The sequence below is a fragment of the Cervus canadensis genome, chromosome 24 (genome assembly GCF_019320065.1).
Source record: "Cervus canadensis isolate Bull #8, Minnesota chromosome 24, ASM1932006v1, whole genome shotgun sequence".
Classification (NCBI taxonomy): Eukaryota; Metazoa; Chordata; class Mammalia; order Artiodactyla; family Cervidae; genus Cervus; species Cervus canadensis.
Window position 1 is genome coordinate 10,337,528 of NC_057409.1, and position 21,151 is coordinate 10,358,678.

A 21,151-nucleotide genomic window follows, 5' to 3' on the forward strand; every position below is an offset into this window, starting at 1 on the left:
GCAGTTATAGAACTTTTATTTGCATGTTATACCTCATTAACTTATCTAAGAATCAGTTGAGATGATAAAGTATTAATTATTGCAGCATAAGGAAATAACACTTTCACAAGTTACTTCAATAATATAACTATTTTATTAAACATATGAACGTACTTACTTTGTACAACACGCATTTTTTTCTCTCCTCTGCCCCAGGAAGCCAGCACTCTAGAACCCAGGTTTATAAAAACACACTTTTGGCAGCTACTATGACAAGGTGAAAAAAGTGCAATTCTGAAAGTAACACCACATAACCAAAGTGGGGAACCAAAAAAGGCAGAGGTGAGTGGGCCCAGTGCTGCTCATCTTCTCTCAAGAGGAAACAATTTAAGAATAGAAACTCTTGAGCATTATTTAAGCAGTACTGCCCAACTCTCTTGGTAGCATCTCTCTTTCAATTCCATTTAGCTTGATGTTGTAACTAACTAATCTGTTACTTCTTTAAGAAATTCTGCCCTGGTTTATATCCTTTTCAGAGGCCCATATCCCTTTGAGCTTCAAAAACACACAAGAGTAGTAGTAAGTTTCAAAAGGATGTCAGTTGAGATCTTTTACAGATGAAATCTACTTCCTAGAAGTCAACCCGCCAATTATATGCACAGCTGGTGACAAGAGGCTGCAAAAAAATGGTCCAACTGGAAAATATCTCAGGTACCCAGTTAGATCCAGTTATTCTGCGTCTGTGGATTTAAAATGATCATCATCCACGGTGGAATAGATGTGTCCTTCGTTGCTTAGAAAATCCACAGCTAGCCTAGAAAGAAAGAAAACACTCTAATGCAGAAGATAGGAAACTGCCTTTTAGATATGGCTGAATATGTAAACTTCCCTCATTTCCCAACTTTCTATTTTGTTGTTTTAGTCAGTAGGTTGTGTCCGACTCTCTCGTGACCCAATGGACTGCAGCCCACCAGGCTCCTCTGTTCATGGGATTTCCCAGGCAAGAATACAGGGGTGGGTTGCCATGCCCTTCTCCAGGGGATGTTCCTGACCCAGGGATCAAACGTGTGTCTCCTGCATTGGCAGGCAGATGCCTTACCAATTCACAGCCATTTTGCTCATAGAAGGCTCTTGCAGAGAAAAACATCAGTTCAATTGCAAAACTGAGGTAATCCACGGAGACAATGGTTTTAGGGCTGCCTTGGATCCCTCTCCCAGATTGTATAGAGCAAAGAAAGTGGGACCTCACTTAAATACCAGTCTAAATGAGCATCTGAAACTAGGATCTAGTCGTTCAGCTTGCACATAATGTTTCCTAGTAGAAATAGCTATTAAAAACAAACAAAAAAAAGCTCCTCATCCATCCATGGGCCCTCCAATTTCCCTCTGGGAAATAAAGTTGCAGGAAGGAAAGAAAAGGTCTTCCAGAAAAGGTTTTAAGGCCTTCAGAGTTAGTGTCAGTATCATATTTAATAATAGTAACAACTTAGAAAGCACTTGTAACCGCCATTTTCCACCTCATCATCACAGTAACTCTTAGGAATTACTATCCTCATCTTACAGGACAGGAAATGGAATGAGACATGAGCATTTTTCTCTACTGAGATCTAGAATTTCAACTGATTTATAGTAACAGCTATCACAAACACAATACTCTGTTTGATGAGTTCATTAGAATCAGGAAGCTGCTCATCTAACAGGTTATCAGGACAATGATGCTGGAAGGACTGTCTAACGGCTTTAGGTCCAGATAGCATGAGGCATACTCTCCACATCTGGAACAGTAATACCAATGAGACTGTACACCAGAGGACCAGGAGCCAGGATCTCATTCCTCTAGACTAAATTCTATAAGAGCTATCAGGTCAATTTTTGCTCAAAATGACATGCTTCACACATAACTGGACTTACGATTTGTTGAATGAAAAAATGGATAAGGGAAGTGACAGGCAGCACCATCTTTATGAGTCCTTTTTCTATTTTTCCATGACTGAACAACTTCCCTCTTATTTCTTTTTTTTAACTCACTTCTCATTAAAGGAAACCTTGGTGAGGTGAAATGGGTACATTCTGGAACCTTAGCTCACAGAAACCAAATACTCACTTGATTGAGGCTACGGACATGTGTTGGAGTTGGTTCTTGAGATCCTGAAAGTTCAATCCTTCAGGTCTTGGGCAAGCCTTGATCAAATTCAGCACCTGAAGATTCAAATCAGAAAGATTTCAATAACTACTATGAATTAGCTCCCTCCTATCAAGCGAGAATCTCTTTATAAGAAAGAAATGAGTCAGATACTTAGCACCATTAAGAAAGTAACAATTTACAGCTCTGCATCTTGCAAAGTCTGGAGCCACTCCATTGTTTACCTGGTTCTGGGCCACAGTGAGGCCATTTGCTGGTATGAAGTTATTCCCACTGAAGTTCCCAGCTTCACTCATTCCTGGATTGCTGATAGGTGCTCTCCCTGCTGAGGGCTGAATTAAGGAAGTTCACAACATTAGTAAGTTTACCAATTTAAACATAGTTCTTGCTCTTTTAAATAGCTTAATAAGTAGTTTACAAAAAACAATTTAAGCAAATTTTTTTTTGTTTTTCTAACCACAATGTACGGCTTATGAGATCTTAGTTTTCCAACCAGAGACTGAATCCAAGCCACGGCAGTGAAAGTACTGAATCCTAACCACTGGATCGCCACGGAATGTTCTCAGCAGAATTTTCCAAGTAACAATTGCTTAGACTGGAAAGGACAGCTATTATCTAATGAGTATTTCATAAGATAAAGTCATCTCTGAAGTATATATATCATATCAAACAGAGAGAAAGGTACTTCCTGGCGTCCCCTTTTCTTTGCAATGTGAGAGGAACCAGAGGAAAAAGAGCAAAGAAAATTAATGAGTTCTGCTATAGTGGTATCTATCTTTGGTGCTCAATCATGCAAGCACTTACCAAGCGTCAGCTAGGCATTAAGCATTACAAGGAGAGAAAAGGAGACACAATTCTCATCACCCTCTTCTTTTTTTTAACCAAACTTTTAAAAAATAATAGACTATAGTCACTGTTTTCACTTTTCTACCCTATTTGGATTCTCCCTAAATATACCCCTGAAACTGTTCCCACCAAAGTCACCAACGCTTTTCAACCAATACAGCCAGTAATCCCTTTCAGTCCCTCATAACACTTGACCTCTCAGGAGACACTGCTGACCACACTCCTCTTGAAATGGACCCGTCCCTGGGCTTCCTAGCACCGTATTTTTCTAGCTGTCCACTTAACTCTTGAACTCTGCCTTCTTAGTATCTCCTCTCAGTCTCCTCGTCTACCTATCTTTCAAAAGGCTGATAGTTCCCCCAGGATTTCATCCCTGACTTCCTCTGAGACCACAAATCCTTGTCCCCAACCATCAACTGAAGACCACCACTCAGATGTCCCATGTACTTCAAAATACAGTTCACTCCTTTCCTCCCCAAATGGCCTGCCCTGCTATGTATTCCATCCCAGTTAGTAAGCTCAAGCCCAGTCCTGCAGAAGTCAGCCATCTGTATCTCCAGTCCCTCATCTCCCATAGTCTGTCCCCACAGCCTATTAATAGAATCTCAACAGCTCCAGTCCATCCTCATCACCCCTAGTCTCCTGACCACTGTCTCAGCTGTAAGTCTCTCCTACGTCAATCAACCCTCCTTATTGCTCCAAGTAATAATTTCTGATCACGTCTCTCCTCCACCTAAAAGCTTTCAGCTGGCTCCCCTGCCTGTGAAAATAATACGAAACTCCTGGACATTCAAGACCTACCATAACTAGACATCAGAGTCTTTTTTTAATTCTTGACCACTAGCTTTTAACACAGGGACTTCTGGCCATTCACACATGCCTCTGACACTTTATTCCATGTCTGGAATGCTCCTTTCATCGTCTGCCTGGGAAACACTCTTCTTATCCTTCAAAGCCCAACTTAACTGCCACTGCCTTCAAGAAGCTGTCCCTGACACCCTCCCAGGCCAGGCTAGTTGTGCTCTTTCTTTCGGGTCTCAGAGCACTTGCCCCATTCCCTCTCACAGCAGCCATCACAGTTTTGTCACTTTCTCCTAGAAGTCCCTTCAGCTTTGCAGTGCCTGGTGGGCAGCAGGTGCTCAGTCAATGTTTAATTTATTGAACTGAATAAAGATGACAAAAGATCAAATATATTAAGTACTCATTACAAGTAAAAGAGCATTGTGGAAGCTCATCAGGGGAACTCCCATCCAGGCAGGAGACTCATTCCTTCAACATTTATCCATTAAATGCCAATGCTTTGAGGTCATAAAAAAAATAAACAACAAAAATCAGTCATGATCCTCTTGTTTTCAAGCTAGATGCTTTCACACTGCTTTCTGGTAAAACAGAAATCTCATGTTATGATAATACTGACCTGAATTCTATTTCTTCCCTGGATACCTCTGCTGATATGATCTGCTTCAGGTATCCCCCCTACCTCCCATGTAAATTTTACGACTTGGTTTAGGCATCACCTCCTCCAGCAGGCCTTTCTTGATGTCTGGGTCAGGACAGGCAACTCCTCTCTGTGGTTCCATGGTATACTGCACTTGCCACTCATCGCTGCCTTCACTGCTTAAGTGATCTGAACCACCCCCCCCAATACTTGAGGAAACTCATTGAGGCAAAGGGTTATTTTATTTACTTCTCAATATAATTATCTATGCTCACAACTTCCACCTATTCTCTTTAAAACCATTTTTATCATAGAACATTTGATACATATGTATATGTTATGAAGCACAGTCATAAGATAAACACCCTAAACTTTCTATTCAATCCCATTCTTTCTAACCCATGTTCCCCCTACCCGTTACTGAATCCACTCTTTTGGAGATCCACGTTTCCAAATTCGACAGACCCCTCTCATCATCTTACCTGACTTCTGGGCAGCATTCTCCAGGTGAACTCCATTCCGTCCTTAAAACACTCTTTTTAGAATATCCTATGGAATCACAGTCCCCAGTTTTCTTCCTGCCCAGCTGACAACTTCTTTGACTTTCCCTGGCTCCTGTGCCTCCACACTCCTAAAGGTCAGTGTTCCAGATCTCAGGTCTCTAATAACTCACTAGTTATCTCATCTCATCTCATCTGAAGCTTTTATATCCCATCTACACAATGACTCTCAAAGTGCTCTCTCTAGCCCTGACCCCTCCCTCGAGTCTCAGCCTTATTCAGTCAACCTTCCATTCCGGTCTCCATTTGGGTGTCTAACTGGCATGTCACATTTGTTAAGTCCAAAACAGAATTCTGGATTTTATCCTCAAAACCTGCTAGCTCCACCTGGTTACTCAAGCCCCAAACCTAGGAATTGTATCTGAATCCTCTTTTTTCTTTAGATCCTGTTTCTAAACTATCAATAGGTCCTGCAGCTCTACCTCCAAAACAGATTAGAATCCAACCTCTTCTCCCAGTTGCTGCTACCATTCCCCTAAATTATAGCTGTTGCTATTGCTGGAGCCTCAGTCTGCTCTCCATACAAGAGCTCAAATGAGCTTTTGCAATGGTAAATCACACCACATCACTCCCTAGTCAAAATCTTCTAAAAGCTTACTATCAATGAGAAGAAAGTAATTCCTACTACAGCTATGAAGCCCTACCTCATCTGGGTCCCGCTTCCTTGTCTACATCCCTCTACCATCCTCCTGTTACTCGCTTCACTGCAGACAGTGTGGCTTTCTTAATGGTCTCAGATATGCCAAGCTTGCTGCAATCTCATGGCTTCTGGTTTTTTTATTTCCTCAGCTTGGAATGTTCTTTTCTCACCTAAAATTATACCATATGTTTTCCTCCATCACTGTCCTGTCCTACTCTGCCTTATTGCAGAGTATCTATAACAATATATAATTATATATTTATTTTCTTGTTTACGATCCATTTCTCTCAAGAATGTACGTTTGAGTGCAGACACTTAATCCATCTTGTTCACTGCTGTGTTCATAGGACCTTGAATAATGACAGGCATATGCTATCCTCAATAAATTGAATGAATTTCTCTTTGTATCCCCAATGCTTAGCAAAACACTTGGCAAAGAACAGGATGCAAAAGCAAACCAGTTTTCCAGCCCCTCCTACTGTAACCAGTCCTCTACCTTGCTACCAGAATCATCTAAGGGCATTCTAATGCTCAGATCAACAAACCTTTTATGTGGTCCTACATGGACTTGTCAAACTAAATTCATACTACAGAAAAAAATGTTGAGAAATTTCAACATGAAACAAGAAACATAATTTCAGGGACAAAATAATGGTGAATAAATTTTCTCGTTTAGCCAATAGGTTGAAAGGGAAGCAGCAAAATGCTGTCCTAGTTGGAGTTTTTCTCTGAATATGGACTGAAAATCCTTAAGCGAAGAGCTAAGCTTATCATGATGGGTCTACACTTGAAGTCTGTCTGGGCCTCAACCATTCAAGACAGTGGAGAGGTATTGTGAGAGGAATATTAGTGTTTCATCTGGAATAAAGTAACATGGCAAAGCTCACAGAGAAAATTTTTTTAAGACTGAATGATGCGTGTCTTCTGGCTCGATCTGCAAAATGTTAAGGAAATCAAAGCCCGAACACAGAAGCAGTTCCTCCAGGGAAGAGAAAAAACGATGAGCGCGAAACTGCTCACCTGGCTGCTCGGCTTGCTCAGCATCATGTGTGCATTGACTACTTCCAGAATATGTGTGGTGAACTCATTCATATCCTCCAGGGGCATGATCTTAAAGGCTACCAGGCTTTTCTTGTTCTATTAAAATAAAGAGAAAAATGTGAACAAAGGCTAAGCACATTAGAGTCAATTTCAGGCCAAAAGATCATGGCTCTTTTCTTGGTTACAGTATTTTATTAAATGAGGAAAATGTGCTAGATATTGAAAATTTTCAGCTCAAAGTTAATTCAAATATAGTCAATGAAATATGGTCAAAAAAACAAAACTAGCTCAGAGATGTTCAATGATTTTCCCAAGGTTAAACAAAGAGTCCAGTCTCTAAATCCAGTGTCTACCCTTCCACACCTAATGAATGTCATAGCTGGCAACTGTAGGCTGAGATCTTGTTCTTTCTCTACCTTTTTGTTTTAAATTGAAAAAACTCATTATTTCCTTTTGAAGAAAATAATGAAATAACTTCAATATAATTCCCATTAAACACAGAGACTTAGTTAAGTCTTAAGTATCCCAAACGTAGGCATGACTCCAGAAACTGCTTCATGCAAATACATTTTAACTGTTTTCGTTTTTTTCTCACTTTACCTGGAATGATCTCAGATGACCAGCCACTTTCACATATGTTTCTGGAGGGACCACAGTGTTTTCACTGCTGGCATCCTAACAGAAAAAATACAAACACACACTTAGGTTTTAGTGATACTGGTGAAAGCCTCTTTAAAATTTATGAAGATAAAGTTAAAATAAGAGCTAAAGGATCCTAATGTAGTACTAACTAGTTTTCCCTGCCTTTTAGAATTTAATATTTTAAAAAATAAAATCAGGAATTAGAATAATATTTCTAAAGGTAATTTCCAGTTCCAAGTTCTACATAAAAAAAAAAAAACAACAAAAAAACCAGCAAACAATTACGGCACTTTTCATTCAGTGTTCTCAGGCACACAACTTTCTGGTAAGACATGCTTCTCAGCACAGCAACTCTACTTTTAGAAATTTAAGAAAATTACTAACAACATGTAATCAAGATTTAGCTTTAAGAGTAGTCATCTCAGCATAGTTATGAATACTACTGAAACATTTAAAGCAACCTAAATATCCAACAAAAAGTACACATTCATATAACGGGATACTTTACACTGCTGCAAAGGATAATGGAGAATTCTATTTACTGTCTGTGAATATCAATTGTGACTCATCAATTGGGACTCAGCTTATTTCCCACGAGGTGAAACATACATGTCAAAACGTTAACAAAAGTTAACTGGGATAATTACAAATGATTTTAATATTTCTTTATGGGTTTTCTAGGCTATGTACCTATTATTTATAAGAAAAATATATAAGCTGACTCAGTTCTTTTCTGCTTCTAGAATGCGTGTGTTTGCGTTAAATCGCTTCAACTGTGTTCAACTCCTTGTGACCCTACGGACTATAGCCCACCAGGCTTGTCTGTCCACGGGATTCTCCAGGCAAGAATACTGGAGTGGGTTGCCATGCCCTCCTGAGGGGATCTTCCCCACCCAGGGATCAAACCCTCTTTTGTCTCCTGCATTGGTAGGTGAGTTCTTTACCACTAGCGCCATCTGGGAAGCCCACTTAAGAGAATACATGAGTATAAAAAGAAATATAAAATATAAATAGAAAATCTGGATGTTTAAACATAAAAAGCATTCCAATTCCCATCACCTGGAGGTTATCAACTATTTGCATTTCATTCTATTACTTTACATAGCTGAATCTATACCACAGATAAAACTCTGTATTCCCACAAAGAACATTTTAAAACCACTTGGAAAAAGTAAAGCTGGATCTATACTTCTTTCCTTTTACTAAAATATATCATTTAATTATAAAAAGGCTTAATCATATATAGAAAAATGAAAAGAAACCATAGAAATTATAGAAGGAAAAATGAACAATTAAAAAACAATAATTTGAAACAAGGAAAAGCTTTTCAAAGTCAAAAGACAAACTAGAGAAATAATATAATTATGATAAAAGATTACTACTTTTCAGGCTTTTGCAAACAAAAATAAACATTCCTAGGGAATCAAAGTACTCAGACAACTAAAAAATCTCCCCACAAATTTACATTTTGTTGTTGTTGTTCAGTCGTGTCCGACTCTAGGCGATCCCATGGACTGCAGCACGCCAGGACTCCCTATCCTTCACTATCTCACAGTTTGCTCAAACTCATGTCCATTGAGTTGGTGATGCCATCCAACCATTTTGTCCTCTGTTGTCCCCTTCTCCTCCTGCTTTCAATCTTTCCCAGCATCAAGGTCTTTTCTAATGAGCTGGCTCTTCCCATCAGGTAGCCAAAGTACTGGAGTTTCAGTTTTAGCATCAGTCCTTCTAATGATTATTCAGGGTTGATATCCTTTAGGATTGACGGGTTTGATCTCCTTGCCGTCCAAGGGACTCCCAAGAGCCTTCTCCAACACCACAGTTCAAAAGCATCAATTCTTTGGCACTTAGCTTTCTTTATGATCCAACTCTCACATCCATACATGACTACTGGAAAAACCATAGCCTTGACTAGATGGACCTTTGCTGGCAAAAGTAATGTCTCTGCTTTCTAATTCACTGTCTAGGTTTGTCATAGCTTTTTTTCCAAGGAGCAAGTGTCTTTTAATTTCATGGCTGCAGTCACCATCTGCAGTGATTCTGGAGCCTAAGAAAATAAAGTCTCTCATGTGTCCATTGTTTCCCCATCTATTTGCCATGAAGTGATGGGACCAGATGCCATGGTCTTAAGTTCTCTGAATGTTGAGTTTTAAGCCAGCTTCTTCACTCTCCTCTTTCACCTTCATCAAGAGGCTCTTTAGTTCTTCGCTTTCTGCCATAGTTATGGTGTCATCTGCATATATGAGGTTATTGATATTTTTCCCAGCAATCTTGATTCCACCTTGTGCTTCATCCCACCCAGCATTTCTCATGATGTACTTGGCATATAAATAAGCAGGGTGACAATATACAGCCTTAATATACTCCTTTCCCAATCTGGAACCAGTCCACTGTTCCAAGTCCGGTTCTAACTGTTGCTTCTTGACCTGCATACAGGTTGTGGAGGACACAGGTAAGGTGGTCTGGTATTCCCATCTCCCTAAGAATTTTCCAGTTTGTTGTGATCCACACAGTCAAAGACTTCAGCATAGTCAATGAAACATAAGTAGATGTTTTTCTGGAATTCTCTTGCTTTTTCTATGATCCAATGGATGTTGGCAATTTGATCTCTGGTTCCTCTGCCTTTTCTAAATCCAGCTTGAACATCTGGGAGTTCTCGGTTCACGTACTCTTGAAGCCTAGCTTGGAGAATTTTGAGCATTACTTTGCTAGCACGTGAGATGAATGCAACTATGCAGTAGTTTGAACATTATTTGGCATTGCCTTCTTTGGAACTGGTATGAAAACTGACCTTTTCCAGTTCTGTGGTCACTGCTGAGTTTTCCAAATTTGCTGGCATATTGAGTGCAGCACTTTCACAGCATCATCTTTTAGGATTTGAAATAGCTTAACTGGAATTCCATCGCCTTCACTAGCTTTGTTTGTAGTGATGCTTCCTAAGGCCCACTTGACTTCGCATTCTAGGATGTCTGGCTCTAGGTGGGTGATCATATCATCATGGTTATCTGGGTCATTAAGATCTTTTTTGTGCAGTTCTTCTGTGTATTCTTGCTGTCTCTGACTAATATCTTCTGCTTCTGTTAGGCCCACACTGTTTCTGACCTTTATTGTGCCCATTTTTGCATCTCTAATTTTCTTGAAGAGATCTCTAGTCTTTCCCATTCTGATGTTTTCCTCTATTTCTTTGCATTGTTCACTTAGAAAGGCTTTCTTATCTCTCCTGGCTATCCTTTGGAACTCTGCATTTAGATGGGTATCTTTCCTTTTACCCTTTGCCTTTTGTATCTCTTCTTTTCTCAGCTATTCTTACAAATAGCCTCCTCAGATAACCATTTTGCCTTTTCCATTTCTTCCTCTTGGGGATGGTTTTTATCATCACCTCCTGGACAATGTCATGAACCTCCATCCAGAGATCTTCAGGCATTCTATCAGATCTAATCCCTTGAATCTATTTATCACTTCCACTGTATAATCATAAGGGATTTGCTTTAGATCATACCTGAATGGCCTAATGGTTTTCCCTACTTTCTTCAAATTAAGTATCAATTTGGCAATAAGGAGTTTGTGTTCTGAGCCACAGTCAGCACCCAGTCTTGTTTAAATATAGTTAAAAAAAATTCAATCTCACTAAAACTAAATTACATATAAAAATAACATTCTCAATGACAAGATTGTATTTTTTAAACTATCATACAAAAATTTAAGACTCATAAAACCTACTGTTAGGGTGTGGGGAACTAACTGGGCATTCTCATGCACTAATTAAATAAAAAAATGCAAAATCGTAAATATAAGATTAACCAAAAAACAAAGTATTTTAAAATGTAAATTTCCTCCAGAAAACCTAGTTTAATTCATCTTAAAGAGATTATTTCATAATCATGAAGAAATATACACACAGATACTCACTGGGGCCTATTCTATAATAACAAATGATGGAAATAAGTTAAATGTTCTGACTGGGTCTAGAAGCAAGGGATGATGTATCCTTATGATGGAATAGGTGGTCACCAGAAATGGGGGAGTTCTGAGTGAAAAGGGCAGATAATGAAGCAGTTGAATATCCTATTATCCTTTATGTAAAACTGTAGGCATCCAACTCATAAATGTACAAGTATGCAGAGAGAAATGTCTGAAAGGGTATTTATCAAAATGTACTCTAACAGGGCAACCCACTCCAGTACCCTTGCCTGGAAAATCCCATGAACGGAGGGGCCTGGTAGGCTACAGCCCATGGGGTCGCAAAGAGTCGGACACGACTGAGCGACTTCACTTTCACTGTAACAGTCATCATTTTGGGATGTGGGATTTCAGGTAATCTTTAAATGCTCACTTATTATAAAAGTGAGCAGCATACACTTCACATGAGTACGTAGTATTAGGCATCTTTAGTAATCACCTCCCCACCTGATGGCAGGGACTGTGTGGTTACATTCTTCATCTACCTGGAATCAAGCAGTCTAGTTCAGAATCGGTATTCCAATTATAACTGTTCAATAAATTCTCCTATATTTTTCTGAGGTGCAAAAAATAAAGAACGCATAACTATCAAGTTAACTCTTCATAGATGATTGTAGCTTTTGAAGTGAAAATAGCACACAAAGTATCCAAATTTTATAAAATGAATGCACTTTTAAAACAACATTAAAAAATGAAGAATCTGGGAACTTCCTGGAGGTCCAATGGTTAGGACTCCATGCTTTCACTGCAGGGAGCATGGCTTGATTTCTGGTCAGGGAACAAAGATCCCAAAAGCTGCACAGTGCAGCAAAAACGAAAACCTAGAAGGCTTCTGCCCAATTAAAAAATAAAAGGGTAAGAAGCATATATCTTCTTTCAGTCTATTTTCTCCATGTTTATACATACACTCAGATACATGTTGCTTTGCAAAAATGGGGCCACATCACACATACTATCTTTAACAAGCTCTTTTCCTCTCAACATTTATGGTAAACACTTCTTTGTGACAATGCATACATTTCTACATCATTTGCAGTATTTTAAATTTATGCCATGGTTTAATTAATAATATCCTATTGCTAACATCAAGATTCCTTTTAGTTTTCCATTATGATAAATAATGTGATGATCAACTTACAACTGAAACTTTGCACACATCTTTATCTCCTTAATGTAAATTTCCAGCAGTAGACTGCTAGGTCAAGTTTTCTGTGATGGGTGACCTTGATCATAGGCTGATTTTTGAGAAAGGTTATACTCATAACATCAAGGTAGGATGGTATACTCTTTCCCAGACAAACACTGACAAACCATTCCCCAAATTAAGTGCCTCCTGCTCTCAACAGAAGTAGACATTGCCATTCTTTTTTCTTTGCCAATTTAATAAGTTAAAAGTGGTATCTTAATGTTCAGTAAACCTGCTTTTTTATTGTTGTTGCAATTTATATTTCACATATTATGAATTACTTGTGCATTTCTTTCCCTGTTTCCTAAGGTGCAATTGCTTTTTCCTTTGTAAGAACTTTCATTAATTAAAAATTTTAAATGTTTGTAATATGTTGCAAAAAAATTTCCCACTCATTTGAATAATATTTACTCAGGGCCCACTATGTAACTGGCATTGTTCTAGGTACTGGGATACAATGCCAACATAAAAAATCTTCGTACTCACAAAGTTTACATTCTAGTATGTCCTGTCACTTGCCCTTTAACTTTGTTTATAGTATTTGGGGAAGTTTCAAAGATTTTAAATTTTAATGAAATAAAATGTATTGACCGTTCATGTTAGGGTTTCTGTGTTTGACGTCTTGCTCATGTTTTATTTTTATAACAAGACCCGCCTTTAAAAAGTAAAACTAAAAAAGTTCGACATCTCCAAAGTCCCAAAATAACCCCACCCTGATTCCAAAACAACTACTTACATCTGTGTCAACCCACTGGCGAACATCCATGGGTGCAGCTGTCATGTCATCTATCTTATAAACAATGTTGGTTGCAGCCTTCTCTGCATTTCTGATTATCCCCACAATAGTGACCTAGACCAGAAGGAAAAAAAGTTTAGTTTTCTTGGAAACCAAAGTAACATTTATGTATTTTTAAATGATGTTAGTTTTATTTCATTCTTCATGTTAAGTGACTCTTGCACAAATTATTTTCCATACCTGTGAAATTTCAACATTTCCAATTCTGAATACTTCATCAACCAGAGTAGCAGAAAGCAGTTGAGATATGGTACAGGGTACAATGTGCTGAGCTCGAGCTCTCTGAAAAAAAAAGTATGCATAAATTCAATCAAGAAAATAATTAACTACTGTTCATTTAGCACCTGCTATGTGCCAAGCACTATACATATAACACTGAATCTTCAATATGATCCTATCTCTACTTCATACAGGTGAAAACCAAGGTTATATAGTTAACAAATGCCATACTTTAGATTTCAAACCCAGGTCTGTCTGACTCCAAAGTTCCTGATGAATGGATAAGTCTGTGCTGGACTAGGGATCACCAAAATGAGTAGACCAGATTGTGGACAGCGTAAGGACCTGCTTCTGGAACAGACTTTTAAGAAGAAACTCCACCTTCAGGATGAAGGCAAGCTGGAGCTGGATATTCATCACTGATGAGAAGGGGTCTGAGAAATGGTCAGCACAGAGAGAACTTTGGAGTTGTTCTAAGTCTCATGATAAATGACAACAGAAATTTAGACGTACAGCTTTAGGATAGATGTTCTGACAATCAAACACGAGTATGGGGGAATTGGGATTAAGGCGTGGTCACACTGGACATCCTAAAGGAAAGGGACAGGAGGCAATGGGCAGAAGAGGACAGACACCCAACTCACATCCGGAAGCAACCTAACAACAGCGTGAACTCTTATTTTGCCTACCACTGGTCAGAGGACATAAAGATGAGTATAATGGAACAGGATTTGCCCTCAACACACTCCTAGCTTAGAGGGGGTACAAATGTAAACAACTATCTTGATCTTTGTACACTACAGAATGAGAAACTCTATGTGGAATCTCAGGAAAGTTTATTGGAAATTTCAAGAAGAGGGAGCATTTAGGCTGGACCTTGAAGCATAAAAATTTTGATGGTGAAAAAACAGTGGGTAAGGAACATGCATTACAGACTGAGAGCAAATATGTACTTTCATAGACTCTTTAGGAAGGACTCTATACAAAACAGAAAAAGCAAGGTGCATTAAAGATGAGGGTTCTTCCTGTTGGAAATCAGTAAAATGTAAACCCAGTAACTGTTCTATATGTAAAACTGATTTAGAAGTCAAAGCTTATCTCTGAAGGTCCATGATACTAGCAACATTTCACTTTACTGAAGCATAATTTTGAATAGTGAGTACTGCCAGGATAGTAGAAAGTAAGCCCAGCCAACTACCAGCACATATGTCACAAAAGGTGGCAGCGAAGCTTGAGGGTAAAGATTATAGCTCCACCACTCAGGAGTAGTGTGCCCTTGATCACTTTTCTCTATTCATCTGTTTACCTCTGTTTCCTCATCTATAAAACAAGGAATGATAAAATCACTAAAAATCATTATGAGAAGTAAATATATGGTGAAGTACCTAGACTATCTGGCACACTATAAACACTCAAGAAATATCAGCAATTATTAGGCCAGCTATTGTTCCTCACTCTTTCTATCTGCAATAGCTTTTAATAAGGATGTAAAGGAACAAACTATGTTTTCCAATTTTATGGTATTGGTAAATGAAGTTATATGCTATATTAGTATTTATACATTTAAAATCTGTGGAGGTTCTGTTTTCATCTATCACACTTGAGATTTTCACTGTATCTTTAGCATAAGAAAACTTAGGAGCCACTATGGTAAGAGCAGCAAGAACATGGCTTTGGAGCCAGACAGTCCTATAACCTGTGTTCAAACCCCCCTCCACAGCCCTGGACACACTGCCACCTATTCTGTAAAATGAGGATATCAACCTGTGGAGCTGTAAACAAAACATATAATGTACATAAAAGCACTAATATCAATCTCTATATATAGCCATATGTATTCAATAAAAATTATTATTCCTCAGGTAAAAATGTTATATATGGGTAATTACTGAGGTGTTAGTAACACCTTCAAATTTGCCTCAAATCACAGAGGATTCTTGTGTTTTGTTAGTCAGTCAGTCGTGTCTGACTCTGTGACCCCAAGGACTGTAGCCCACCAGACTTCTCAGTCTATGGAATTCTCCAGGCAAGAATACTGGAATGGGCAGTCATTCTTTTCTCCAGGGGATCTTCCCAACCCTGGTCCCCTGCATTGCAGGCAGATTCTTCACCATCTGAACCACCTGGGAAGCCCTCTTGTGTTTTAACGAGCACCTATTATGCGCCAGGAACTGATCACAAAGAGGTCCCGGTTTCTTCCAAAGCGTCTCAGAGAGAGTGCAAGCACAAGTATGTTTAATTTTGAAAAAAAATTATTTTTTAGTTGACTATGAACCACTGGCTACTCTGACAATACCGTAAAAAACCCAAAAAACAAAAAACCCACCATTTTAAAAGGCAAAACATGATAAATTTTGGAAATTTCACATGAATTGATCAAATATAACAGGTTTATAGTCAACAGGAGACCTTTTAGATAGAGTGTTAACCTAATTTACTATGGAAAAGGCACTGGATTTAAACACAAAAGACCTGGGTTTGAGACTCCAGCTTACAACCATCACTATCACTTTTCTGAGAGTTGGTCTTAATATACAGCCCCAGTCAGGTGGAGATGCTGAGATAAAAATTCTAACAGCCCGAAATGAAGAAAAATATTAAGCTTAAGAAGAAAAGATGAGAACCAATGATCTATCTTTTATGTTTTCCTTTACAGCCTCAAAGAAGACAAATTTAGAGGACTTGGAGTTCCCTCTGGTCTTCCTGGGAAAAAGATATAACAGACATAAGTTGCTCACCAGATTTTGGATTTGTGCAGCATCATATGTGCACTGTCTTACTAGCTATGCAAGTTCAGGTGTCCCTTAATCACCTTGAGCCTATGTTGTGCAATGGAGTAAATAATAAGTCTCTTATAGGATTATATAAAATAATCATATGAAAAATACACAACAATGCCCAAATGTATGGGAATTATCAATGAATTCTTTCCTACACACCTGTGAATCAATAGCTCAGGTAAAAGCTTATCAACCTGGACAAAAAACACGGAACCGACTAATACTGAATCTTAACACCAAATTCTGTATTTTTAAAAAGATGAAATCAACAGCAGCTATTAAATGCAAACTTATTTCTGAAAGAGTGAATAACAAGCATTTGGGTAGCTTTTTACAGATCACTTTCCTATACATTACTTTATTTATCAAGCCTCAGACCGACCCTGTGACATGAGTAGTACTAGTACTATTATCTGATGAGAAAAATCAAGGGCCACCAAAACTAAGGATGTAAGTTGCTTCACTAAACTCACACCAACACTTAAAAGGCAAAGTTGATTCTGGACACCATGTATTCTGGCTCCAAAACTCAAGCTGTTTTCAATAATACTCTCTGGGACCACTTATTGAAATCAACTCTGGGATAGGCATAATTATATTACTATAATATTAAGTCTCACAACTTTGTAAAGTATGTATTATTAATCCCATTTAGCAGGTGCAAAACGGACTCCCAAAGTTAAGAAATTTGTCCGATGAGACTCTACAAGGAGTGGCAGAGCAACGGTTCAACATATAATATATCCACTAGACTTCAAAGACCAAGCTCTTTCCACTGCGTTAGAACACCTCATTTGTCCGATTCTTTGCAACCCCATGGACTATACAGTCCATGGAATTCTCCAGGCCAGAATACTGGAGTAAGTAGCCTTTCCCTTCTCCAGGGGATCTTCCCAACCCAGGGAGGGAACCCAGGTCTCCCACATGGCAGGCGAATTCTTTACCAGCTGACCTGCCAGGGAAGCCCAAGAACACTCCAGCAGGTAGCCTATCCCTTCTCCAGGGGATCTTCTGGACCCAGGAATCAAACAGGGTCTCCTGCATTGCAGGTAGATTCTTTACCAACTGAGCTATCAGGGAAGCACCTCATTGCAGCTCCCCTAGAGGCTCAGCTGGTAAAGAATCTGCCTGCAATGTGGAGACCTGGGTTCAATCCCTGGGTTGGGAAGGTCCCCTGGAGAAGGAAAAGGCTACCCACTCCAATATTCTGGCCTGGAGAATTCCAAGCACTGTATAGTTCATGGGGTCACAAAGAGTCGGAAAGGACTGATAACTTTCACTTTTCAGAGCACCTCATTACATTTCATTGAAAACTGACTTTCAATACATGAAGAATGCAAACTAGGCTATACAAGCAAGTTTTTTTCCCACAAGACTGACTCATTAGTTCTATTGGTAAATTTAAAAATAAAGTCAAGTTAACAGTGGATGCAAAATTAGGGAAAACATCACTTTTCAATACTAACAGCATTCAATTATAAAATTCGATAATAATTGACAATTACAGCTCAGGTTTAACACCCTTCCTTCGTCTCATAGATTTTCTCTCACAGGTGAGTTAAGAATTTCAGAAAAGGATAAAATAAAACGAAAAAGCGTTCAACCTACGGATTTCTTTTCGGCCTGTGAAGCTGTCGGCGATCCAAAGCCCCCAGGAGACTGTGTGTAGCTGCTGGCTCCTCCGAAAGAGGAGGTGCTATAGCTTTCAAATCCACCTGGTTTTAAACAACAACAGTATAAACACCTGTGCCGCCCTCCAAGCCTCTGAAAAACCCACCCGACCCCCACCCCAGACTTCACCCTAACCATCCCAGTGTCTCCCTAACCGTCCCCCGCCCCATCCCACCACCCCCGGCCCACACGCCCCCTCAGCCGGCCCCCAGCTCCTCCCCGATCCTCGCCGCCACAGGCCTCTCCCACCCCGCGCCTTGCTAAATCTTTTCTGCGATTCTCATCACGCGCCCCGCCCATCATACTGTTCCACATCTTCGACACGGTTCTCTCAGGAGAGAGTTCCAGAAGGTTCCCGTCTGGTGGGTTGGCCGACCCCCTCAACACCCCTGCCGCTCCCGCCGCGCTGTATCTACTTTTCGCTGGCGCCACAAACTCCTTCCCGCGAAGGACAGAGCCAATCAGCATCCAGAACGCTTAGGGCTTCAGCCAATCAGTGCCCACGAATCTACGCCTTTTCCTGTCTTCTCGGGGCCAAGCTCCTGAAAACTCGCCCTCTGCTCCGGTGAGGGCCAGAAGCTCCGGCGGCCATCATTACAAAGGGCAAAACAAACTGCGCAAACGGAAGTAAGGCCGAGAACCACCGAGATAGGACGATGTCTCAAGAAAATAACCAATCAAGACGATACTTCCGCATCTCAGCCCTTGTACTCTCACTCGCGTTAAGTGAGTGACACCTTACATCACTTCCTTTGTACAGCCTTCTCCTCTTCCCGCCAGACTCTCACTAATCGAACGAAGCCCTAATCTAAAGCGTTATGGTAGAATTCCTGCTTTTGCGTCTCCGTCTGGTGATCGCACTTCATTTGCGCCTCCGGGAAAGTCACAGTACTCGTTTCAGGGTACCTAGTAGAGTTGGTTGCGTATTCTTTTCCGTAGCTCAGTCGTATCTGACTCTTTGCGGCCCCATGGACTGTAGCCTGCCAGGCTCGTCTGTCCATGGAATTCTCAAGGCCAAATTACTGGAGTCGGTATCCTCTCTCTTCTCCAGGGGATCTTCCCAACCCAGGAATCGAACCGGGGTCTCCTGCATTGCAGGCGGATCCTTTACCAGAGCTGCTAGGGAAAACCTTTCCATAAAGAGCCAAGTTCATTTCTTATTGCTACCTCCTCGTCCTTACTTTCCCCAGTGAGACTGTGAGAAAATTACACTTTCCCAGAATGGCAAAAAATGTGAGAATAACATCCCCCCAACCAGTCTTTCCTCACCCAGATCTAATTCAGCTCTGTGTCCTCGGTTGCTTCAAGTGCTCCGTATAACGTGGTTGTGTCCCTACCAAAGAGAGTGGACCCTGTCAGTCCTCTGCCTAAGTACTACTACATTGTTAGGACTCTTCCTCCCTCCTCCCCTGCCCCCAGTTACTTAAAAATATTTATTGACCTTCCACGCAGAAGGAAATGGCAACCCACTCCAGTGTTCTTGCCTGGAGAGTCCCGTGGACAGAGGAGCCTGGGGGGCTGCTGTCCATGGGGTCGCACAGAGTCAGACGCGACTGAAGGGACTTAGCATGCATGCATGCATTGGAGAAGGAAATGGCAACCCATTCCAGTATTCTTGCCTGGAGAATCCCAGGGACAGAGGAGCCTGGTGGGCCACCATCTATGGGGTCGCACAGAGTCGGACACGACTGAATCAACTTAGCAGCAGCAGCAGCAGCAACATTGACCTTCCAAGCTCTGTGCTGGCCACTGATATTCAGTGTTAAGTAAGATAGTCATAGTCCCTGGGCTTCTGGGCCATTGTATTTCCTTTTGATAAAACTGCTGGCACTGTCTTAAACATTTTACATTTATTAACTCAGTCCTGTGAGGTAGGTAAATATTGCTGCTGTCCTCACTTTACAGATGAAAACCTGAAACTCAATTGTGGGAGTCTACATTCAAGTCCAGGATGTCTGATTCCATCAACCAAAGTAGTTAGTGTACCTTCCTGGACATCCTAGAATTGGGGCACAAACTCAATTTGATAACAGGATCAGGCAGGAAAACTGTAAACATAATAGATTGGATAGTAGAGGAGAATTTGAAAAACTTTTCTTCACAGTAAGGAAAACAACCACACAAGCATAATGATAAATATCGACTGACATAAAGAATATGGACTCAGTGGGACTTCCCTGGTGGTCGTGGTTGGGAATCCACCTGACAAGGCAGGGGACACGGGTTGGATCCCTGGTCCGAGAAGATTCCACGTGCTGCAGAGCAGCTACACCTGTGCCCTACAACTACCGAGTGTGTGCTCTAGAGCCGGGAAGCCACAACTACTGAGCCCATGCGCTTCAAATACTGAAGCTCGGGTGCTTAGAGCCCGTGCTCCGCAACAAGAGAAGCCCCCCAAAAAGCCCCTGCCCTGCAACTAGAGAAAGCCTGCAGGCAGCAACAAGGACTCAGGGCTCAGTGTTGCCAAGGTCGTTAAAGTTTTTTTTAGTAGGCGCCAGAAGCCTGTGATTTTATGTAAAAATTTGCAAATTTTGAGTGTAAGTAATTTAAAAATTGCAAAATGCTACCCAGGTCGAAGAAAAGGTATCTGTGGGCCAGATGTTGCTTGTGTGCCATTCCTTTCCTATGTAAATTCCGTTAGCCTCAAAATCATTGCTGAGAAATACACAAGATACAGCCAAGAACAAAAGTCATACCAAGATAACATTATTATGTTAAGCTTCAGGTGACTGAAACTTACAGTGTAACAAGGAAGAACATATTTATGATATGTAGGATAAAATGTTTGCAAATAAGAGTATTTGGAAAAAATCAGATATGGGTTCATTTGGGTCACCCTCATTTGAAGTGCAACTAGTTATAAATTCAGCTGAGAAGATCATACTTTAAAAAAAAACTTTATGTTTGGCTGTGCTGGGTCTTCGCTGCTGCGAGGGCTTTTCTTTAGTTGCAGAGCACGGGCTTCTCATTGTGGTGGCTTCTCTCGTTGCAGAGTGCAGGCCGTAGCTCGAGCAAGCTTCCGTAGTTGCAGCTCTTGGGCTCTACAGCACAGACTCAGTAGTTGTGGCTTACGAGTTTAGTTACTCCAAGGCATGTGGGATCTTGCCACACCAGGGATTGAACCTGGGTGCCCTGCATTGGCAGGCAGATTCTTTACCCCTGAGCCACCAGGGAAGCCTAAGATCATATTTTTTTTTTTTTTTTTGCTTATTTATTTATTTATTTATTAGTTGGAGGCTAATTACTTTGA

The 21,151-nt window shown here is 40.4% G+C and overlaps 1 protein-coding gene across 2 annotated transcripts; it reads right to left on the bottom strand.

Moving 5' to 3' along the window:
* Nucleotides 1-114: 114 nt before the first annotated feature.
* Nucleotides 115-18,461, bottom strand: RPA2 (replication protein A2). Of its 2 annotated transcripts, none has more exons than XM_043445730.1 (9): nucleotides 18,318-18,461; nucleotides 17,839-17,945; nucleotides 13,412-13,513; nucleotides 13,172-13,285; nucleotides 7,248-7,322; nucleotides 6,627-6,743; nucleotides 2,347-2,454; nucleotides 2,084-2,178; nucleotides 115-793 (listed from the first exon to the last, which is right to left on the bottom strand). In XM_043445730.1, the coding sequence occupies exons 1-9, from the start codon at nucleotides 18,367-18,369 to the stop codon at nucleotides 709-711; spliced, it is 855 nt and encodes a 284-aa protein (XP_043301665.1). In that variant the 5' UTR covers nucleotides 18,370-18,461; the 3' UTR covers nucleotides 115-708. The 2 variants fall into 2 exon arrangements, with proteins under 2 accessions (XP_043301665.1, XP_043301664.1); XM_043445729.1 differs by having other exon boundaries at nucleotides 18,207-18,460.
* Between the last annotated feature and the right edge of the window lie 2,690 nt (nucleotides 18,462-21,151).

Bases quoted from the DNA above. Each gene is read 5' to 3' on its own strand.
- RPA2 (XM_043445729.1), bottom strand. From the start codon at position 18,369: ATGCTGATTGGCTCTGTCCTTCGCGGGAAGGAGTTTGTGGCGCCAGCG. The intron at 13,514-17,838 runs GTAGGTTGAACG...TTTTTTTTTCAG, and splicing joins CACAGGCCGAAAAGAAATCC to AGAGCTCGAGCTCAGCACAT. The intron at 2,179-2,346 runs GTAAACAATGGA...TTGAATCTTCAG, and splicing joins TCACTGTGGCCCAGAACCAG to GTGCTGAATTTGATCAAGGC.